The sequence below is a fragment of the Theropithecus gelada genome, chromosome 5 (assembly GCF_003255815.1).
Source record: "Theropithecus gelada isolate Dixy chromosome 5, Tgel_1.0, whole genome shotgun sequence".
Classification (NCBI taxonomy): domain Eukaryota; kingdom Metazoa; phylum Chordata; class Mammalia; order Primates; family Cercopithecidae; genus Theropithecus; species Theropithecus gelada.
The window spans coordinates 58,332,168-58,356,002 of NC_037672.1; the positions used below are offsets into that span (position 1 = coordinate 58,332,168).

At 40.5% G+C, this 23,835-nt stretch overlaps 1 protein-coding gene across 1 annotated transcript in view; it reads right to left on the reverse strand.

Moving 5' to 3' along the window:
* GPAT3 (glycerol-3-phosphate acyltransferase 3) overlaps nt 1-23,835 on the reverse strand; it is a 69,735-nt gene that overhangs the window by 21,656 nt on the left and 24,244 nt on the right. The window contains exon 4 of the mRNA XM_025385805.1: nt 2,949-3,219. Coding sequence (XP_025241590.1) covers nt 2,949-3,219 — 271 coding nt within the window. The remainder of the gene's footprint in view (nt 1-2,948; nt 3,220-23,835) is intronic.

A 23,835-nucleotide genomic window follows, 5' to 3' on the forward strand; every position in this document is an offset into this window, starting at 1 on the left:
CAGGAGATCCAGACCATCCTGGCTAACACGGTGAAACCCTGTCTCTACTAAAAATACAAAAAACTAGCCGGGCGAGGTGGCGGCGCCTGTAGTCCCAGCTACTCGGGAGGCTGAGGCAGGAGAATGGCCCAAACCCGGGAGGTGGAGCTTGCAGTGAGCTGAGATCTGGCCACTGCACTCCAGCTCGGGCGACAGAGCCAGACTCCGTCTCAAAAAAAAAAAAAAAAAAAAGTTTTTGGCGTATTCACAGAGTTGTGCAACCATCACCACAGTCTATCTTAATACAATCTGGTTTTTGAAAAGCTCATTTTGTACTAGGTGCTTCTTTTAAAAAGCATTTACAAAGCAATTCTTCCACACTGAAAAGTATCTACTAAGAGTAGGAGTGTTAACTCTGCATTTTCTTTTTGTTCTCAGATGCTTATATCACTGCACTTGATCTTAGCCCAAAGGCCAAGAAGTGATAAATGTTTACATTGCTTTATTATCTTAAATCAGTTTCTTTGCAAAAATATTTTAAGTCACTTATCTACTTTGTGAGCATTTGTTTAGTAGATAAGGGAATCACAACAGCATTTTCTGGGCCCCCACAGGACGGTGAAAGCTAACCAATAACAAACAAGGGCATCTCAAGCACTGTGCTGTAGAATTCCTCATTCTTCCTTCAGGTTACCTTGGATATGAACCAATCCATATATTGAACTTGACTAAAGCTTCGTGTATTTTTTTGTTTTTGTTTTTGTTTTTGAAATGGAGCCTCACCTCACTCTGTCACCCAGGCTGGAATACAGTGTCTCACTGCAACCTCCGCCTCACGGGTTCAAGTGATTTCTCCTGCCTCAGCCTCCCAAGTAGCTGGGACTACAGGCACATGCCACCACTCCTGGCTAATTTTTGTATTTTTAGTAAAGATGGAGTTTCACCATGTTGGCCAGGTTGATACAGAACTCCTGACCTCAACTGATCTACCCACCTCGGCCCCCCAAAGGGCTGGGATTACAGGCATGAGCCACTATGCCCAGCCAAACTTCTTTTTCTTTTTGAGACAAGAGTCTCACTCTGTCACCCAGGCTGGAGTGTAGTGACGTGATCTTGAATCACTGCAACCTCTGACTCCTGGGTTCAAGGAATTCTCTGCCTCAGCCTCCCACACAGCTGGGACTACAGGTGCGTACCACCACACCTGGCTAATTTTTGTATTTTTGGTAGAGATGGGGTTTTGCCATGTTGGCCAGGCCAGTCGAACTCCTGGCCTCAAGTGATCCACCCACCTTGACCTCCCAAAGTGCTAGGATTACAGGTGTGAGCCACTATGCCCCTAGCCTTTTTCTTTTTAAGAATGAAAACAGAATAAATGGAAGTGCTAGTTATAAAGAGAACAGAAGCTTTTTTCTTTTCTTTCTTTTTTTTATTTTTTGACACGGATTCTCACTCTGTTGCCAGGCTAGAGTGTGGTGGCGCGATCACAGGTCACTGCAACCTCTGTCTCCCAGGTTCAAGCGATTCTCCTGCCTCAGCCTCCCGAGTAGCTGGGACTACAGGTGTGCGCCACCACACCCAGCTAATTTTTGTATTTTTTGCAGAGACAAGGTTTCCCCATGTTGGCCAAGATGGTCTCGATCTCTTAATCTCGTGATCTGCCCGCCTCGGCCTCCCAAAATGCTGGGATTACAGGCGTGAGCCATTGCGTCCAGCCAGAACAGAAGCTTTTAAGAAATAAGAGCTCTAATATTTCCTTCCTGCATGCCAATGGATAGTCTTGTACACTCCCAGAGTACATGAACCCCACTTTGGGGGCACTAGTTTAAGGTTCAGGCAAAAGTGTACGTGAAACCTTGAATTTTGCTTCACTATCACAGCTGAAATGATTCCCAAAAGACATACTATGCCCCAATGTCTGAACTAGCAATATGGGCAAAAAAAAAAAAAAAAAAAAGAAAGAAAGAATTTCTTAGAAATCTACATTTGTCTGTAGTTAAGCAATACTTTCTCTGGTAATAAATCTGAATGAGGCAAGCACAGGCCACCCTGGGGGTAGTAAAAAGATTTCAACTCATGTGCCAAGTTTAGTTGGCAGGTAGCCACTGCCTGGAAAGCTCTGCTGAGAGGATGCCAAGCCCATGTCCAGGGAAATGAAGCAAGATGATCAACAATAATGTTGTGGCTGGTATACATGCCTACTACTGCTACCACCATGCTAATCAGATCTCGGCCACTTACAGCTTCATCCCACCACGCAGTGCCTTCTACTCACGTTCCACATTGTGCTTTCCATAAACTAGGCTTGACACTGCCTTCTCAGCAGGTAGCACTCAAGCTCAGAAGCAGAAGCGGACCCAGGTGATCACAATGAATTAGATGGAACAAACTCACACTTCTAAATGGCTGTCTCCCACGTGTAACCACACTCAAGAATTTTTTCTCTCTTATGAAGTGCAATGGACTGGCAAAGAAAGGCAGTGGGTTCTGGTCAGCTCTTACAGTTTGGTTGATGCTCTAGTGAATATGAAACTGTTAATGATCTCTTCTTCTTCTTCTTCCTCTTCCTCTTCTTCTTCGTTTTTTTTCTTCTTCTCCTTCTTTCTTCTTCTTCTTTCTTCTTCTTCTTTGTTCTTCTTCTTCTTTCTTCTTTCTTCTTCTTCTTTCTTCTTCTTCTTTCTTCTTCTTCCCTTTTCTCTCCATCCTCAAGTTAGCTCGGACTCTAATAGCAAAGTGGATCCAGATTCTAAGATACACGTTGGATTCTGAATATACAACTTCATTTGGGGAAAAATTGTGAAAGGAAAATGGAGACTTAATACATTCCCGCAGAGGTCATGTTTGGTAGCATTTCCTACGTAGAAATGGGTGGAATAAGCACCACAGAACACTTACATGGCCACTATGTACATGATTCAAAAAGAAAGCTGAGTCAAGCATATCATCAAATTACCAGGCACGTGACTTACCTCAGAGGCAGTAGGACGCAATAGCGCACTATGACGCCCAGCACCCACACCATAGTGAGCCGCAGACTGATGTACTGGAAATTTACATTGGTTCTTGTGAGGAGATTCCATGACACTAGCTCCTCTGAGGAAAACCTCTGGGTCACTTCATCTTCCACAATGGCTTCCAATCCCTTCTTGGAGAAATAAAACACGTCAGACAGCTCAAAGTCCCTTCCTCGTAGACCAGAGAGCCCTTTTTCCATGGGTGACTCATCTCTTTGGATAATACCTTAAAAGAAAGCATCAGGACATAAGAAAATGCCATAGGACAGAAGAATTGACCAAAGTGGCAACTTTAACTGTGTAGAAGTTAAATATGCAAAACAAGTAAATAAGTTTAATGGGTGACATCAGCCATCTTCAGAAGTAAGAGACAAACAATTGCAGTGGGAAAAGAGGTGAAATCACTATGTCTGCATGAAATGGTCTCTACCCCATGATCTTTGTTAATTATAAACAGGAGTTTTGGTCCTCCATAATCCTCTTGCTTGGATTTCTTCCCTGTGTACCATTAGCCAAAGAACTCATGCACACAAAAATAATTCTCCCCAAGTATAGCTCTAGGTTGTGTAAAAACAAAGACTTCTGTTCTCCCTGACAAAAACCATAAAATCAAAAAGCAAGCAAAATGGCAAAAGATTTACTGTAAATGGCAAAAAGTTGATTTTTTTTTTTTTTTTTTGAGATGGAGTCTTGCTCTGTCGCCCAGGCTGGAGTGCAGTGGCACGATCCCGGCTCACTGCAAGCTCTGCCTCCCGGGTTCACGCCATTCTCCTGCCTCAGCCACCCGAACAGCTTGGACTACAGGCGTCCGCCAAGGCACCCGGCTAATTTTTGTATTTTTCATAGAGACAGGGTTTCACCGTGTTAGCCAGGATGGTCTCGATCTCCTGACCTCGTGATCTGCCTGCCTCAGTCTCCCAAAGTGCTGGGATTACAGTGAGCCACCACACTCAGCCGATTTTTTAATACATGAAAATTATTTAATAAGAAAAACACAGCCTTCTGCATAAAAGTAAGCAAAGTTCACAGAAACAAAATAAATATTAATAGTTAATATCACAGAACTTTTCACTAGTGAAAAAAGAAATGTGAATTAGACAAAGGCCTATTTACAGTAGCAAATCAGCAGCATTTTACTCAATGATAAAATTCAATGACTTGAAAGACACAGGTACTCTCATATTCAACTTGTACAAGTATGGAAGTAGTAGCAACTTGGTGAAAGTTGGTTTGGCATGAAAAGACTGAAGATAATTTTGCTGATGATCAGTAACTCCAATTCTGGGAATCTGTCATCAGAAAATAATTAGAAATGTAGGCAAATGTAGGCAAGGGTGTTCACTGTAGCATTCTTCATTATAATTAATCCACACAATGATATAAAATGCATCCATTACTAAATACTATAATGTTAATCAAGAAAAGACAGAATCTAAAGCTATAGCTTCACTCTATGAACTACTATACATAGAAAAAATGTCAAAATGAAAACATTAAGTAGTTATTTCTAGAAAATAGGATTAGATTTTCCTCTCTATACTGTTATTGTATTTTCCATCAAGAAAATAATCCAATGATTTTTAAAGCAGCATAAATTTTTATGAATTGAAAAATGACTACTGTCATTCAGTTCTAACTACTAAGTACAAAAAATGAGAACGTCTTCAAAGAATAAAGAGTAACTACATACACAGTCATATGATCATTCATTGCTTCCTTTGGGGTGTATCACAAAAGGTTACTTCTGACATTAGACTACAAAGAAAAATATTTTCTTTTGAGATAGTGATTAAGATGTTAAATTCCCTGAAAGAAGATCTTTTTTGATCACCTCATTTTCCAGTTTACTAGGAAATCAATGAGGAAAATGGACAGTGCTGTATTACCTATCCCCAGGAAGAGTTATATGTGTATCAGTAGAAAGAGCTGTAATAGTCTAGTTTTTGGAAGGACTAATACTAGAGGAGAAAGGAAAGAGGACCTGGAGTCAAAAGCCAAGTCCTGTTTAGGACAACCTCCAGCTCCATGACTGATGTCTTTTATAAACTGAGAGAATGGAAACAATTTTAGTTTTCTTACAGGGCTAATGTTTTATGATTTTAGGTTTGGGATATATGGGTATTTTGGAGTTTGTTTTTGTCCCACATGCAAAGTTTATACCTAGTCACCTTAAGAATTAGAGCAATAGGGGCTAGGCATGGGGGGTCATGCCTGTAATCCCAACACTTTGGGAGGTCAAGGCGAGCCGATCACTTGAGCCCAGGAGTGTGAGACCAACCTGGGCAACATGGTGAAACTTGTCTTCACAAAAAAATACCAATATTAGCTGGGCATAGTGGCATGTGCCTGTAGTCCCAGCTACTTGGGAGGCTGAGGCAGGGGGATAACCTAAGCCCGGGAGATGGAGGCTGCAGTGAGCCGTGATCATGCCACTGTACTCCAGCCTGGGTGACAAAATGAGATGGAAAGGGAAGGGAAGTGGAGGGGAGGGGAGGAGAGGGGAGGGAGGGGAGGGGAGGGAAGGGAAAGGAAAGGAAGGGAAAGGAAGGGAAGGGAAGGGAAAGGAAGGAAAGAGAAAGGGAGAAAAGAGGGAGAGAAGGAAGGAAGGAAGGAGAGAGAGAGAGAAAGAAAAAGAAAGAAAGAAAGAAAGAAAGAAAGAAAGAAAGAAAGAAAGAAAGAAAGAAAGAAAGAAAAGAGAGAAAGAAAGAAAGAAAGGAAGGAAGAAAAGACAGAAAGGAAGGAGAGAGAGAGAAAGAAAAAGAAAGAAAGAAAGAAAATAGAAAGGGAGGGAGGGAGGGAAAGAAAGAAAGAGAAAGAAAGAAAGAGAGAGGGAGGGAGGGAAGGAGGGAAGGAAGGAAGGAAAAAGAAAGAAAGAAAGAGAGGGAGGGAGGGAAGGAGGGAAGGAAGGAAGGAAAAGAAAGAAAGAGAAAGAGAGAGAGGGAGGGAAGGAAGGAGGGAGGGAAGGAAGGAAAAGAAAGAAAGAAAGAAAGAGAGCGAGAGAGAGGGACGGCGGGAAGGAAGCAAGGAAAAGAAAAGAAAGAAAAAGAAAGAGAGAGAGAGAGAAAGAAAGAAAAAGAGAAAAGACAGAAAGAAAGAGAGAGAGAAAAGAAGGAAGGAAGGAAGGAAGGAGAGGAGGGAGGAGAAGGGAGGGAAAGAAGGAAGGGAAGGAAGGAAAAAATTAAGTTCTTGAATGATTACTAAGTTCTCTTTCAGAAGTCAAGTCTAAGTGGTTTAATCTTTTTTCACCATCTCCAAAAGAAGTTTAATTAGTATTAGAGGATGAACCACGATACCATGCCTACTGAATTACCCTCTTGCTCTACAGGCACTGCAATACCACTCAAAGCCCGTTACTCAATCCAAGTACTGGCCAGTATTTAGCAGTGCAAGAGTTTCATTACAGCGAGAGGGAAGAATACATTCTTCAGCAAATTTCTGAATGAAATACACTGGGGACAGACAGCCTTCCTAAAAATAACCTTTTTCAGAGGGGCCAGAGATAAGAATGCAAGTTCAAGTTGCCCCATATTATTAGACTGAGCCAAGAGAGAAGAGATCTGCAAACAATGCCAGCCCTCCAGCCCCTACACACTTGTTGTGCGATGTTTTCTCTGCCTTCTTACCTAGTGTATTCTGTGTAACTTAAATAAAATATAACTCAATTTTATATTTTAGTTAAGCATCTTTCAAAAGTATGTAGGTAACTGCAATGTATCTAGTTGACAAAGGATTAATTTCCAGAATATATTAATACATAAATTAATTTAAAAGTGTCAAAGAACTCTGTTTTAAAAATGGCTAAGAATATAGCAAGCAATTCATAAAAGAGTAGCCTTACTGATGAAACATTTGAAAATATGTTCTGCTTCACTATAATCAAAGAAACGCAAACTAAAACCACAGTGAGACCAGGCATGGTGGCTCGCATCTGTAATTCCAGCACTTTGGGAGGCTGAGGTGGGAAGATCCCTTGAGGTCAGGAGTTTGAGACCAGCCTGGCCAACACGGTGAAAATCCGTTTCTACTAAAAATACAAAAAATTAGCCAGGCGTGGTGGCACACGCCTGTAATCCTGGCTACTGGGGAGGTTGAGGCAGTAGAATCACTTGAACCCGGAGGGCGGGGGTTGCAGTGAGCTGAGATTGCGCCACTGCACTACTCCAGCCCAGGTGACAGAACGAGACCCTGTCTCAAAAAAAAAAAAAAACCCACAATGAGATACTCCTTCATACCCCTAAGCCTGATAAAGATGTTTAATCTGATAATGTGAAGTACTGGTAAAGATGTGGAACAACGGAATGTAATTAGCACAACCATCCTGGAAAACCACTTGGCACTAGCCAGTAAATTCAAAGACATTCAGAGCCTATGACCTAGCAATTTCACTCCCAGGTATAACTTAGGAAGATCTTTTTAAAAAATAATTTCAAACATACAGAGAAGTTGCAACAATAGGTCACTTCACCCAGGTTCACTAATTGCCAACATCTTGCCACATTTGCTTTATTGTTCTATCTTTATATGTATAAAAAAAATTTCCTGAGCCACTTAGAATACGTAGTAAACATCATACCCATTACCCCCAAATACTTCAGCATATGTTTCCTTAGGACACAGAGATTCACTTATTTAACCAAATTATAATTATCAAAATCAAGGAGCTTGACATTAATGCAATATGAGCATCTAATCTACAGACTTTATTCCAATTTTGACAATTGTCTCACTAATATCCTTTACAGCAATTTCTTTTTTCCTGGTTCAGGATTGCACCTGACATTTACACATCAAGTCTTTTTAGTTTCCTTAAATGTGAAAAGGTTCCTCAGCCTTCCTTTGTCTTTCAAGATACTGACATTTCTTAAAAGTATGAGCCATTTATTTTGTAGTGTAGCTCTTAATGTGGATTTGCCTAATGATTTCTTCATGATTAGATGCAGATTGTATACTTTTGGAAGTAATACAAATGTAAGGAATGTGGTGGTCTCAGTGCATCTCATCAGGAGACAGTGTGTCATGACTGGTGATGTATGACTTTGATCACTTGGCTTAAAGCGGTACTTCCAGGTTTCCCCATGTAACATTAGCATTTTTTCTCCTTATGATTAATAAGTACGTACTTATTATGTACAAGCATCTATAAAGGGGAGATACTTTGAGACTATGTAAATAACCTGCTCCCCATGGATATTTAGGATATCAAACTTTGTATATTCAAACTTTCACCCATGGTATTACCATCTATTGATGATTCTGGCCTTAATGAGTAAGTACTATGTGTCTTTTAAAATGATATTTTCTCACTCCGTTGGGAATAGTGGTTCACACCTGTAATCCCAGTACTTTGGGAGGCAGAGGTGGGCGGATCACTTGAGGTCAGGAGTTTGAGACCAGCCTGGCCAACATGCGAAATCCCATCTCTACTAAAAATACAAAAAAAATTAGCTAGGCATGGTGCCACACACCTGTAATCCCAGCTACTCGGGAGGCTGAGGCATGAGAATCACTTGAACCGAGGAAGCAGAGGTTACAATGAGCCAAGAACACACCACTACACTCCAGCCTCGGCGACAGAGCCAGACTCTGTCTCAAAAAAAAAAAAAAAAAAAAAAGAAAGAAAGAAAATATGCATCAAGATAAGCATGAAAGTCAGAGTAGTAGTTCCAAGGAGTAGCAGGGTAAGGGATCAGGAAAGGATACCTAGGAGAATTCCATTGTTTCTGTAATGTTGTATTTATTAAATGAGGCGGCAAGTACATATGTGATATAACCAAAAAATAAAGTGCTACATGGAACTGACAGTTGTCCCTAAGATGAAAATCTGTATTGTAAAAGAGCAGGTACCAGACTATGAGTGCTCTAATATTAGGCACACAATATCTGAAAATGGGTACTATTATAAAATTAAGTGTCAGCCGGGCACAGTGGCTCTCGCCTGTAATCCCAGCAACTTTGGGAGGTCTAGGTGGGTGGATCACGAGGTCAGGAGATCGAAACCATCCTGGTTAACACGGTGAAACCTCGTTTCTACTAAAAATACAAAAAAATTAGCTGGGCGTGGTGGTGGGTGCCTGTAGTCCCAGCTGCTGGGGAGGCTGAGGCAGGAGAATGGCGTGAACCCGGGAGGAGGAGCTTGCAGTGAGCCGCGATCGCTCCACTGCACTCCAGCCTGGGCAACAGAGCGAGACTCCGTCTCAAAATAAATAAATAAAATAAAATAAAATAAGGAGTCAAAAGGAGCACGACTGAAAACATAATGTTACTTTCTGCTGAGATATGTTGATTATTGAGGGTCTGAGTTACAGATCCAATTTACCTAAATATAAGCTCTGACAGGAAAAAATATTCAATTCAATCAACATACAGGGAACACTCACTATGCGTCAGACCTCAAATTACAGATTAGAAAGGAAGAGAGGAAATATTTGTTTTGGCACCAAGAAATGTTCGTGAGTAGACCAAAAGTCTTCAAAATACATAGAAATAAACACATATCAGATTAGCTAACACAGATTCAATTATTATATTAGTTTTGTTATCATTAAAACAATCTCATTATTTTTAATAAGTTAATCCTGAACCTTCAAAGCAGTCCACAGTTCTTAAATTGGTAAAACTCTAATTCTAAAAAAAAAATTCCTTTTACTTTACAAGCCAGCTTTAAAAGGGTAAAGCCATAAACATTTGAACTTTGTTCTTACACTAAATGCTTTCACCAAGCCAACACAGTCCATGCTTGGATGAAGATAAAATTACAACTGTCTCTCTATCTCACGCAAGCGATTAATTGCACAAGCTGCCCTGTGCCCCTGTGACTTTAGCAAGTCACTTGTACATAAATACCACCAGACATGAAAGGCCTGTGGAAATGAAGGCAGAAGTTGAAACCATCTCAAACATAATTAACTCTAAATTAGCTGAGTGAACTCTTAGAATAACAGTGCATTTATAAATCACACTAGTTTTTCTGTCCTCCAGTTGTAAAGCAAACTTCCTAAGCAAGCAGTTAAGAAAATCAGGGTCTACTGCAGACCAAAGAAGATATAGTAGCTTATATACAGAAGTAGACCCTTAACCTACCAATGGCCTGTGTTCCAAACACAGCAGCAAAACCCTCAGCATGAAAAACACTTTGTCATGGAAGCCTTGTTTGAAGTGGTCTGTGTGAGCAAGAACCCTACCCAGTCATAAGCTTAACTCACTCAAAAGCAGGTGATCACAGAGCAGTAATAGCACGAACTAGAAAGTCTCTCTTAACACTGTTTCTATAGGAAAATTTTAAATTAAATCTAGTTTGGAATTGACAAAAATACACTCCTGAATCCCACAGAGACTGGAAGGGGGCTTTGGGGGAACGTTCTGGGGTACTAGTAATGTTCAATGTATTGATCTAGATGAGAGGTATATGAGCAAGTTCATTTTGGAAAATGCATGAAGTTGTACACTTATTATTTCACACTCCTGTCTATGTATGTTATTATTTTAAAATTGGGCAGGGAGGAGTTTACCTGTTCCAGCACCAATTATTGGTGATAGTGTACTTTTCCTGGCATGAGAAGCTCCTCTGAGGGGCTCAGATCCTTGGCAAAGAAGCCAGGTCTAGATCCTTCCCTACCATCCCCAACCTCCTCCCTGACCCATAAATGTGATTAGTGTGATTAAAGAAGAGACCACGATAAGGTAGTATAATGACCAACTGTATGTATACATTGGGGAATGAGATGGACCAGTGCTACTGAGATTAAAGAGCAGAAATATTCAATGTCAAGGAAGAGGCCTGGCCCATACTCAAGCAATCACCTAGATGTAAAGACTAAAATGATCATTATGGCCAGGTGCAGTGGCTCATGCCTGTAATCCTAGCACTTCGGGAAGCTGAGGTGGGCGGATCACCTGAGGTCAGGCACTTGGACTCAGCCTGGCCAGTGTAGTGAAATCCCATCTCTACTAAAAATACAAAAATTAGCCACGCATGGTGGCATGCACCTGCAGTCCCAGCTATTCAGGAGGCTGGGGTAGAGAATTGCTTGAACCCAAGAAGAGGAGGTTGCAGTGAACCAAACCAAGATCATGACACTCCACTCCAGCCTGGGCAACAGAGTGAAACTCCATTTCAAAAAAATAAAATATTAAATTAAATAAAAATAAAAAGATCATTATACCATCTTAACAAGCTAGTACCAAGGACAGATCCCAGGAACGTACAACTGATCTCCATCTTGTCCTTCTACAGTTCATTAATCACTAGATATGTTAATAAGTTAATTACTGCATCAACAACATAGTCACCTAACTGCACAGATTTCAGTCCACTTTTTGCCACCTTTTCTCACAATAATTTAGATGTAACACTGCAAGGCTAAACTGTAGATATACCAAATCCAAATCATTCCCTGAGCCATTAGTCAAGCCAGGATTTCCAGGACATAAGTTAGGCCACTTGGCTAAGCTCATTTCACAGTGACTCCTTTGTGATCCTGATTATCACTGCTTCCCTTGCCAAACATTTTTAAATTTTTTAATTGTTATTAATTTAGTTAAGCGTAATAATGGCACTAGGGTTATATTTTTCAAAAAGTCCATTTTTTGAGATGTATACTGAAGTATATAAAAGGATATGATACCTGCAATTAACTTTAAAATACTTTCATAAAAGGATATACATGAAGATGAGACTATGGTATTTCTAATTACTTACTGGTGTTCTCTACCTTTCTACATTGCTCATATATTGCTTCTGTAATTAATTTTTTAAATTGAAAAATACTTACACAAAGGAAAACCTGAAATAAAATGATACATGTAGCAAATTCTTGATAATTGTTGAATTTGGGTGATGGGTATAAGGTGACTAATTGTACTATTCTTTCTACTTTTAAAAAATTAATACGATGCTTAAAAATGCACTTAAGAAATTTGTAGGAGATACCAGCTTAGCTGAGGATCAATTTCCTCATCTAAATTTTAAAAAATCATTCACTCATTCATTCAGTTAGTCAATATATAAAGAGTGACAGGCACCGGACAAGATACTAAGTTATAAGGGAAAGAGAGAAAAAAAGGATTGAGCTAACTCAGTGGTTCTCAAGCATGGCTGCATTCCATAATTCTCTGTGGAATCTTTTAAAAAACAGACACCAGGGCCCACTCCCAGATATATTAAAATAAAATGTCAGTTACATTTTAAAATATATATATGAAGCCAGGCGCAGTGGCTCACGTCTGTATTCCCAGCACTTTGGGAGGCCAAGGGGGGTGGATTACCTGAGGTCAGGAGTCTGAGACCAGCCTGGCCAACATAGTGAAACCCCGTCTCTACAAAAAACACAAAAACTAATCGGTGTGGTGGCAAGCACCTGTACTCACAGCTACTTGGGAAGCTGACACAGGAGAATTGCTTGAACCCGGGAGGCAGAGATTGCAGTGAGCCGAGATGGCACCACTGTACTCCAGCCTGGATAAAAGAGGGAGACTACCTCAAACAACAACAACAACAAAACTATATATATATGAACGGGGAAAAACTATAAGGAAATACATAAAAATATTAGGCTTTTTCTGATTAATAAGTATTTCATATGGCTGATTTTTAACTTTCTTATTTATACTTCTGCAACGTCTAATTTTTCAATAAAGTATATATATTAATTTACATTGAGAAAAATACTTAAGATGTTATTTTTAAAACTATAATAAGATATTACTACACACCCACAAAAATGGCTAAAATTTTAAAAGGCCAAAAATACCAAGTGCTGGAGATGCTAGGGACCAGCTGGAACTCTCAAAGGTTGCTGCTGAGTGTACAAACATTTTAGAATACCATGTAGCAGTTTCTAATAAAGTTCAACAAATACTTGCTTACCCTATGGCACAGACAGTCATAAGAATGTCTGTACAATGTTTATAGCAGCTTTATTCCTAATGGCTAAAAACTGGAACTAGCCCAATTATCAATCAACATTATAATAAACAAACTATTGGTATTATATAAAGGAATACTCCATGGCAATTATTTTTAAAAATCCACCGATTCATGCAACATGGAGAAATCTCACAAATATTATACAGAGTGGGAACAAAAACAAACACAAAGAATATGTAATGTATGATTCCATTTATGTAAATGTGAAAAACAGATGCTGACAGAAATCGGAAGACAGAGTACCACAGGGACTGAGAGATGAAGGGCAAATATTGAGCAGGGGCTTAAGAGAACTTTGAGATCATAAATGTGTTCTCTAGCTCGATTAGGGTAATCACATGAGCCTACAAATATGTAAAAAATCATGTATCTGTACATATGATATGTGCATTTTAACAGATGTAAATTATACCTCAATTTTTTTTTAATCAGAGAAAAAAGGTTACCTTTAAGGGTTCTCCCAAGCCGGGCACAGTGGCTCACGCCTGTAATCCCAAAACTTTGGGAGGCCAAGGCAGGTGGCTCACCTGAGGTTAGGAGTTCGAGACCACCCTGGCCAACATAGTAAAAACCTGTCTCTACTAAAAATACGAAAATTAGTCGGGTGTGGTGGTGCACGTCTATAGTGCTGGCTACTCAGGAGGCTGAGGCAGGAGAATCGCTTGAACTTAGGAGGCGGAGGTTACAGTGAGCCGAGATCATGCTGCTGCACTCTAGCCTGAGTGACTGAGCAAGACTCCGTCTCAAAAAAAAAAAGAGTTCTCCCAAATTTCTAGCTATAATTTCAATTAAAGGCTCTAGCCAATCCTATCTATCTTCCCATGTATATTTTAAAGTCTTCCTTCCTAAACTAGAAGGTAGCTGACATTGACTGAGGGTTTCCTGATGCCAGGCTGTATATAAAACCCTTGACACCTACACTTTTGTAGTCTTCACAATCCTATGAGGTATTCTTTATTATCTCCAACGTATACATGAGGAAATTAAAGTTCAGAGGGGTTGAGTAACTTGCCTGGGGCCAGAGAGAAGAAGGAACTGAGCTAGGATTTGGAACCAAGTCGGTGACTCCAAAACCAAGTGCTTCCTCATATGTTATTGCCTCAAGTTTCACATCACTCTGTCCAATACCTGCCCACTGATGAATCCCAAATATGTAAGATATTTCCCGTCAATATCACACCACCCCCAGTTCTTCCTTGCCAAACAGAAAGCCCTGAGTAGCAGCCCTTCCTAGCATTTCTCCTACCTTTGAGGGAAGAAAGAGAACTTTAATTGATACAAGAAAATCTATATATGGCCCCTATCTAACATTAATCTAGAGATGCACTTATAATTCACTTACACTTGATCATTCTTCCCAGCAAGTTGTGACTCAATTTACCTTTTTTTTTTTTTCTTTTAATGGAGGCAGGAATCTTTTATAGCTTGGAACCCACTTAAATTCCTCTCATTTAGAATCTCTGGACCATCCTGCAATAAGCCATACAAACAAACAAAACCATCCCCTGGGCTGTGGTGCACCCAGTGGTCCCCCAGTGCTGTAGTTCAGCCAGGTCCACGGTGTCCAAGGAGACCGTTCTGCCCTCTGTTAAGACTGTAACATCAATGCACAGGCATCCTGCCAGTATCCTTACTCTTCAAGGCCTCTACACGGCAGAAGCAGCTTCCCTACACATCTTACGGCTTAGTCAAGGTTTAGAAAGGATAATCACCCTTGATTTGTTGTTGGTGTTATTGTTGTTACATATATTCTTACACCTTCTACCATTTTTACATCTTTAATAACCTGGACTGTCACCCAGGCAAGGTTTGTAGAAAATGGTCTCTCTTTTTTGTTCCGAAGAGTCAAGCAGCCCTGCTATATCCTCAGTCATCACTCCAGGTTTGAGTTCAAGGTCTTTGAGCAAAAGACAGATTAACCATGAAGCCAGTAAGGTTAAATTCAGGGTCCAAACTTGCATAGGCCCCTTCCAAGGTCCTGTACATACTTTTGCCTGGGTCACTTTGGATTCCTTATTAAAGAAGGCCTCCAAATTACATAAACTTTAAGCCCCCACAAGACCTGGACTTGCCGCTACCTCTGAATAACATTATCATTTTGTTGATACAAACAACAGATCTATGTTAAACCATTCACCTTACAAATGAAGCTGATTTAGGAGAAATACTTAAGATGGGAGAACCAACTTATTACCAATAAGTATTAGAACACTGGGAGGTCACAGAAACACATTACATCTTTCCACTTAATTTCACTTACTATGAATAGTATTTTACCTATTTAATGGTTACATTAGCAATGTACTAGTAAGAGGGGTTGCTCCTTGTTAGGCACTTTTGTTGTTATTTTAAGGTTTTAAGTTTCTCAGTTATTGGAAGTGAGGAAATTGAAGAGGATGACAAATGAAAAATGTGGGCCAGGCGCGGTGGCTCAAGCCTGTAATCTCAGCACTTTGGGAGGCCGAGACAGGCGGATCACTAGGTCAGGAGATCGAGACCATCCTGGCTAACATGGTGAAACCCCGTCTCTACTGAAAAATACAAAAAACTAGCCAGGCAAGGTGGCGAGCACCTGTAGTCCCAGCTACTTGGGAGGCTGAGGCAGGAGAATGGCATAAACCTGGGAGGCGGAGCTTGCAGTGAGCTGAGATCTGGCCACTGCACTCCAGCCTGGGCAACAGAGCAAGACTCCGTCTCAAAAAAAAAAAAACAAAAGAAAGAAAAATGTGAATACAGGCAGGGTGTGGTGGCTCATGCCTGTAATCCCAACACTTTGGAGGCTGAGGCCGGTGGATCACCTGTCAGGAGTTCAACACCATCCTGGCGAACATGGTGAAACCCCCCGTCTCTACTAAAAACACAAAGAATTAGCCAGGTATGGTGGCGGGTGCCTATAATCCCAGCTACTTGGGAGGCTGAGGCAGGAGAATCAGTTGAACCCAGGAGGCAGAGGTTGTGGTGAGCCAAGACCATGCCATTGCACTCCAGCCTGGGCGACAAGAGTGAAACTCCATCTCAAAAAAAAAAAAAAAAAAAAAGTGAATACAACTGAAAAATGAAAAAAACTCACTACATAAAAGTTTCACAGGTTTCCTAGTAGCAACAACCCTGCCTTAGAAGAAATAGATTATGATACACCATACAGTAGGTCCATAAAATGAAAAGCGGAAGAAGTCATCACAGCTATGATGACCTTTAATATACATGAAATGTGCTCAAAATAAATGCATCTCCCTTGGTTTTCCTAAGCACTACTCAATCATGATGACTCAATCATGACTGCCTATTTTGAAAAAAAGCATTCAAGTTATGAAATTACTCACGCTCCCCCTAGTAACGTGGCCCGGGTTGGCACATTTAAAGTTACAAGTTACAATCAATTTTTTTTTTATGTGAAAAAGGGTAAAGTTTACTTTAAGTACTGTATACCCCACTACTTAACCCAATTAAGAAAAAATAAGGGCAGGAGAGAAAGCCCACATACAATACAAAATGAAAATGTGCAAAGAAAAAACAGAAAATCATAAAAATCATAAGAAAGAATTCTACACAAAGTCTTATGCAAATAACTTTAATAAAAATCTGGGCAAATACACAACTTTCTATTTAAAAAAAGAATTGTTCAAAGCTTTACTGACACCAAGAGATGAACATGCTAAAAAGAACCACTTGCACAGATGAAATAACGTTGCAGGGAGCAAAAAAAATACTTATATATGCACCCCTAACCAACCAATGGGCACCGGACCCAGGCTTTCTTTATTGTTGTTTTTTTAAAATAGAGACAGGATTTTGCCATGTTGCCCAGGCTGGTCTTGAACTCCTGAGCTCAATGATCCACCTGCCTCAGCCTCCCAAAGTGCTAGGATTACAGGTAAGCCACCACTCCCAGACCAGACCTTTTTTTAAGGAATTCTACCACACATTTAAACTGACAAGGGAGGGAGAAATGAAGGAAGATAGGTAAGTAATACACTAATCACAAGTATAAGAATCAACTGTAAAAATCCTAACTTCAATTTTGGCAGACAACTTCCAGCATTATATTATGACCAGGTAATGTTTATTCCATAAATGCAAAGTTAATTCAAACATTTTTAAAGTTATTAATAAAATTCATTACAATGGGTCTAAGGGGGAGAATCTATCTTCACCATCAGACATGCTTTAAAAGCATGAAAAATTCAACATTCATTCTTAATTTAAAGTAACAAAACAAGAATCAACAACTATTTAATATGAGATGGAAAAATAGATCAAAGCTGACGTGATCCTTATTGGGAAGACCCTAAAGGCACTGAAGACCATCCACATAGGAATGCCAACTAGCACCACTACTGTTCAGCACTGCAGGGAGTATCAGCCAGCACAACCAGACAAGAGAAAAAAAACGAAGTACGAACTGGGAAAGAAATAAAATGCAAACCAAAATTGAATAAGAAATGGCAAGCCTATCAACATCTGAAGATAAAATAATTATGTATCTGAACAAAAGGGAATTCCTGAAAAACCATATACAGTATGAGAATTCTTAATTTTATATCTTCTACCCTACTAAAGTAAGGTAGTAAGTCCTATGCATGAACAACAATTATTTGGAAAATATAATGGAAGAACACACCCTATTTATAATAGCAACTAAAATATAAAACTAAGAGGAAATGTGCAACACCTATCGGAGGAAAATTTTAAAACATCTCTTAAGGATACAAAAGAAGGCCGGGCGCGGTGGCTTAAGCCTGTAATCCCAACACTTTGGGAGGCCGAGGCGGGTGGATCACGAGGTCAGGAGATCGAGACCATCCGGGCTAACATGGTGAAACCCCGTCTCTACTAAAAATACAAAAAACTAGCCGGGCGTGGTGGCGGGCGCCTGTAGTCCCAGCTACTCGGAGGCTGAGGCAGGAGAATGGCGTGAACCTGGGAGGCGGAGCTTGCAGTGAGCCGAGATCCCGCCACTGCACTCCAGCCTGGGTGACACAGCGCGAGACTCCGTCTCAAAAAAAAAAAAAAAAAAAAAAGGATACAAAAGAAAACCTAACAAATGGGGGGGAAAAAAAAAAAAGAAAACCTAAACAAATGGAAAGATATAATGTCCTCAGAAAGTAAAACCCAATATAGATAATGTCAAACCTTCCTCAATAAATTTACAAATTTAATACAACTCCAATAAAAACGGGTTGTTGTATTTCCTTCTATCACAGAAAGCTGAATCTCAAGATCATATGGAAAAATAAGAAAACAAGAATAAACAGGAGGCCGGGCGTGGTGGCTCACACCTGTAATCCCAGCACTTTGGGAGGCTGAGGCGGGTGGATACTTCAGGTCAGAACTTCCAGATCAGCCTGGCCAACCTGGTGAAACCCTGTCTCTATTAATAATAACAATAATAATAATAACAACAACAAATTAATTTTTTTTTTTTTTTTAAAAAAGAATGAATAGGAAAAGCAATAAGAACAACTATTCCTACCAGACACTAAAACAACTATTGGCCGGGCTTGGTGGCTCACGCCTATAATACCATCACTTTGTGAGGCCGAGGCAGGTAGGTCACCTGAGGTCAGGAGTTCGAGACCAGCCTGGCCAACATGGTGAAATCCCGTCTCTACAAAAATACGAAAATGTGGGAAAGAGAGTCTCTTGGATGCCAGATGAATTGGTCTTCCCTGTGTGAGACAGCCATGGGGAGCCATGGCGGCCTCTGAGGAGAAAAGTCTCCTTATAGCCTTCATGTCTTTATGCCCCGAGAGCATAACAGCTCTGGCATTCCACAGGTTGCTCAGGGAAATAACACCCCCTTGAAGCAGTGGAGTCTAATCATCTTGGTTTCTCCTGAAACCCACTCCTACTGATGTCAGTCCTGATAAGTTAAAGATCTTAAGTACTTTAGACACACGCCTTTGCTTAAGGAAATTCACAGAGTTCTCCTCCACTGATGAATCCTTTTCTTCATCCCTTCCTACCCCTCCCATTTGCCTTAAGAACAAAGAGCTTGTAAATAAATAAACTGGGTGGAGACGAAGAGCTTGGGGCTGTGAGCAAGCCTCCGATGCTCCGGACCCCCGACCGCCTTTTAAACTCTTACTCTGTCTCTTTCTAATTCCTTTGTCTCTGCTGGACTCAGGGTACATGCCGAGTGGTGTGGGGCTGGTTTCCCCAACACAAAAATTAGCCGGGCATGATGGCAGGTGCCTGTAATCCCAGCTACTAGGGAGGGTGAGGCAGGAGAATCGCTTGAGCCCTAGAGGCAGAGGTTACGGTCAGCAGAGAGCACACCACTGCACTCCACCCTGGGCGACTGAACGAGATCCTGTCTCAAAAAAAAAAAAAAAAAAAAAAAAAAAATTCAATAATTAAGATAATATGGTAACAGTGCATGAGAAGACAAGTACACAAATGAAATAAAATAGCTCAGAAACAGATCTAAATGTATAAACTGGAGGCCGGGCATGGGGGATCATACCTGTAATCCCAGTAATTTGGGAGGCTGAGACAGGAGGATCATTTGAGGTCAGGAGTTCGAGACCAGCCTAGTCAACGTGGTGAAACCCCATCTCTACTAAAAATACACAAATTAGCCAGGCATAGTGGTGGGCACCTGTAATCCCAGCTACTTGGGAGGCTGAGGCAGGAGAATCACTTGAACCCGGGAGGCGGAGTTTGCAGTGAGCTGAGATTGCGCCACTGTGCTCCAGCCTGAGCAACACAGCAAGACTCCATCTCAAAAATAAATAAATAAATGGATAAAGAAATAAATGTATAATGGAATTCTGCAAATTATTGAAGATGCATCTCAAATCAGTTGGTTAAAAGATTTTTTTGCAGAGTGTTGAGACAACTAGATAGACATCTGGAAAAACACACAAGAATAAATGAATCAAAGATTTTAGCATAAAAATAAAACCATGAAAGTAATCGAAGAAAACTTTGGAGAATTCCCTTAAAACTTAGCAGAGGAAAAAAAAATATTTCTACTAAAAGCTCAAAATCCAGAAGTTAGAAAAAGAAAATATTGATACATTAGACTACATAAAAATAAAAAATGTCTGCACAGTAAGAAGTATGATAAGCAGAGGTAAAAATACAAATTGCAAATTGAAACAAATATTTGTCTCTCACCACAGACAAAAGCTAATCCTTTTTTCTTCTTTCTTTGTGACAGAGTCTTGCTCTGTTGCCCAGGCTAGAGTTCAGTGGTATGATCGCAGCTCACTGTAGCCACGACCACCTGAGCTCATGTGATCCTCCCACCTCAGCCTGCCAAGTAGCTGGGACCGCAGGTATGCAGCACCACACCTGGCTAATTTTTTGAGTTTTTGTAGAGACAAGGTCTTGCTATGTTGTCCAGGCTGGTCTTGAACTCCTAGGCTCTAATTATCCTCCCGCCTTAGCCTCCAAAACTGCTAGGATTATGGGCCTGAACTACCACACCCACCACTAATCATTTTAATATATGAAAAGGTCCTAGAAAACAAAGAAACAGAACAGCCTGATAGAATAAAGGTCAAAAAACAGGAGTAGATAGTTCCCAGAAAAATTAATGCAATTGACCCTTAAACATGAAAACATGTTCAAACGCACACTCTTTGTCAGAGAAATGCTAATTAGAACCCAACTGCGTTTCCACTTCTTGTCTATTGGATTGGCACAAATCCAAAAGTTAGACATGTATTTACAACATTGGTGAAGCTGTGGGGAGACAGGCACTTGCATACACTCCTAGCGGGAACTCATAGCCCCACTAGCCTCCACAATAGAGGTCATTATGGAGGGCAGTTTGACACTATCAATCCAAATCACACATGTTCTCTGACAGAGCAATCCTATTGCTAAGAATTCATGTTACAGATATATTTACTTCAGCATCATTTTTTAAGCAGCAAAGGTTGGGAACTACTGGTAAATTGAACTATTTGCATTCATATAATGAAATTTCTTACAACTCTTAAAGAAGAAGAAACTTTCTAAGTAATAATATAGAAAGGTTTATGGGGTATATAATAAGTGAAGAACACAAGGCTCAGAATACTGTTTATAGGACATCATGTTTGGTATTAGCAAGTCAAGAAAATAATAAATACTTGGCTGGGCGCAGTGGCTCATGCCTGTAATCTCAACACTTTGGGAGGCCAAGGCGGGTGGATCACCTGAGGTCAGGAGTTCGAGACCAGCCTGGCCAACATGGTAAAACCCCGTCTCTACTAAAAACACAAAAATTAGTTGGGTGTGGTGGTGCACGCCTATAATCCGAACTATTCAGGAGGCTAAAGCAGGAGAATCGCTTGGACCTGGGAGGCAGAGGCTGCAGTTAGCTGAGATTGTGCCATTGCATTCCATCCTGGGAGACAGAGTGAGACTCCATCTCAAAAAAAAAAAAGAAAAGAAAAAAGAAAATAATAAATACTTGCATTAGAATAATATGTTTGTGATGTAATAGCATAAAGAAACAATAGAAAGATACATAAGAAACTAACTTGGGATAGAGGTAGTAATAGGAGTGGAAGCTACATTTATTAAAGCGTATGTTTTTAAATTGCTATAATTTCTGACCAATGTGAGTTTATTACTTATGCAAAAAATTAAAACATTTTCAAAACGATGAGTAAAACCCAAATTTAAAGTGTTTACACAATAACTTGCACACACATATCCTTTGTGTGTTTGTCCACTAGTACTAGCCCTCCCAGAATAACATCAGTCTGATGGCTCAGCATGTCCTCAGAATTGTAAAGATGAAACAAAGTAAAACTGGATTATGGTGCCTTCCACATAACTAGTGTTGCAGGAAGTCAGGGACCCCGAACAGAGGGACCGGCTGAAGCCACAGCAGAACAAAAATTGTGAAGATTTCATGGACATTTATTAGTTTCCCAGATTAATACTTTTATAATTTCTTATGCCTGTATTTACTGCAATTTCTGAACATAAATTGTGAAGATTTCATGGACACTTATCACTTCCCCAATCAACACCCTTGTGATTTCCTATGCCTGTCTTTAATCTCTTAATCCCGTCATCTTCTTTGTAAGCTGAGGAGGACAAATGTCACCTCAGGGCCCTGTGATTGTGTAAACTGCACAAATTGTTTGTAGAGTATGTGTGTTTGAACAATATGAAATCTGGGCATCTTGAAAAAAGAACAGGATAACAGCGATGTTCAGGGAACATCAGAGATAAGACTTCTGGCCACTGGTGAGCCGGCTGGAACAGAGCCATATTTCTCCTCTTTGAAAAGCAAATAGGAGAAATATCGCTGAATTCTTTTTCTCAGCAAGGAACACCCCTGAGAAAGAGAATGCGCCCTGAGGGTAGGCCTATGACCAGCCCCTTAAGGCGTGCCATCTTTTATGGTCAAAGCGGAAGGGATGAAATAATCCTGGTTCTCCTGTAGCGCTCCCAGGCTTATTAGGAGGAGGAAAATTCCCACCTAATAAATTTTGGTCAGACAGGTTGTCTGCTCTCAAATCCTGTTTCCTGATAAGATGTTATCAATGGGCCCGGCGCGGTGGCTCAAGCCTGTAATCCCAGCACTTTGGGAGGCCGAGATGGGCGGATCACGAGGTCAGGAGATCGAGACCATCCTGGCTAACACGGTGAAACCCCATCTCTACTAAGAAATACAAAAAAAAAAAAAAATAGCCGGGCGAGGTGGCAGCGCCTGTAGTCCCAGCTACTCGGGAGGCTGAGGCCGGAGAATGGCGTGAACCCGGGAGGCGGAGCTTGCAGTGAGCTGAGATCTCGCCCTGCCTCCACTTGCTTTGTGATATTTTATTACCTTGTGAAGCATGTGATCTCTGTGACCCACACCCTATTCGTGCACTCCCCCCTTTTGAAAATCTCTAATAAAAACTTGCTGGTTTTACTGCTCGGGGAACATCACAGATCCTGCCGACATGTGATGTCTCCCCCGGACACCCAGCTTTAAATTTCTGTCTCTTGTACTCTTTCCCTTTATTTCTCAAACCAGCCAAGACACCTAGGAAATAGAAAAGAACCTACGTAACCATCAGGAGTGGGTTCTCCCGATAACTAGTGTTACCCTTTCATTCCAAATCTTACATAAAATACTTAATTTCTGTGTTAGCTTTAGAAGCCCCTAATAATCCCCCGCCTCATATGTGTTACTAACTCACAGAAAAGCACAGTTTACAGATAAGACATTCAATACTTTTGTTTCTGAAGAGGAGGTGGTAGACAACTTCTATTATTCTTGGGAGAAAAATATAGCCCACAAGAGTAGCAGTGGACAGAAGAATGAGGAGAGAGAGAATATATATATATAGTTAGAAGTATCTATCTATCTATCTATCTATCTATCTATCTATCTATCTCTATCTCTATCTCTATCTCTTTCTCTCTCTCTCTCTGTTTCCATTTTCTCTGCTCTTATTCTCTTTCCTCGTTGATCTTTGTCTCGTTCATTCATCTCTTCCTGCCCCTTTTCTATGAATTTTTCTCCAGCCCTTGTAAATGTCTTTCACTTTCTGTGAGTTCATTAAATCTACAACTTTCACCCTCTGCAAATAACTCCCAAATACATACCTATAGTCCTGACTTCTTCCCCAGGCTCACATTATTATACGGCTGCTAGGAAACTCCACCAATGCCACTGCTCTGGTTCAAGCCCCCATTATCTTCTACAATGTCCTCCTGTCTACTACGCCTCCTTTCTCCACTTCCCCCACACACATCCTGTCTAATCCCACTTTCATAAAACTGCCAGATTCATCTTTTCAAAACTTTGTGATCTCCTCCTCTCAGGAATGAATTTCATAGCCTGGCATTCACTTAAAGCCTTTTAGGATTTAATGTAAACCTGCATATTCAATCTGAAGTCCATCCATGCCCAACTCATCTTCATGCCTTCTAGCTGCAGCCAAACTATATAATATATATATAATAACTAGAAATCAG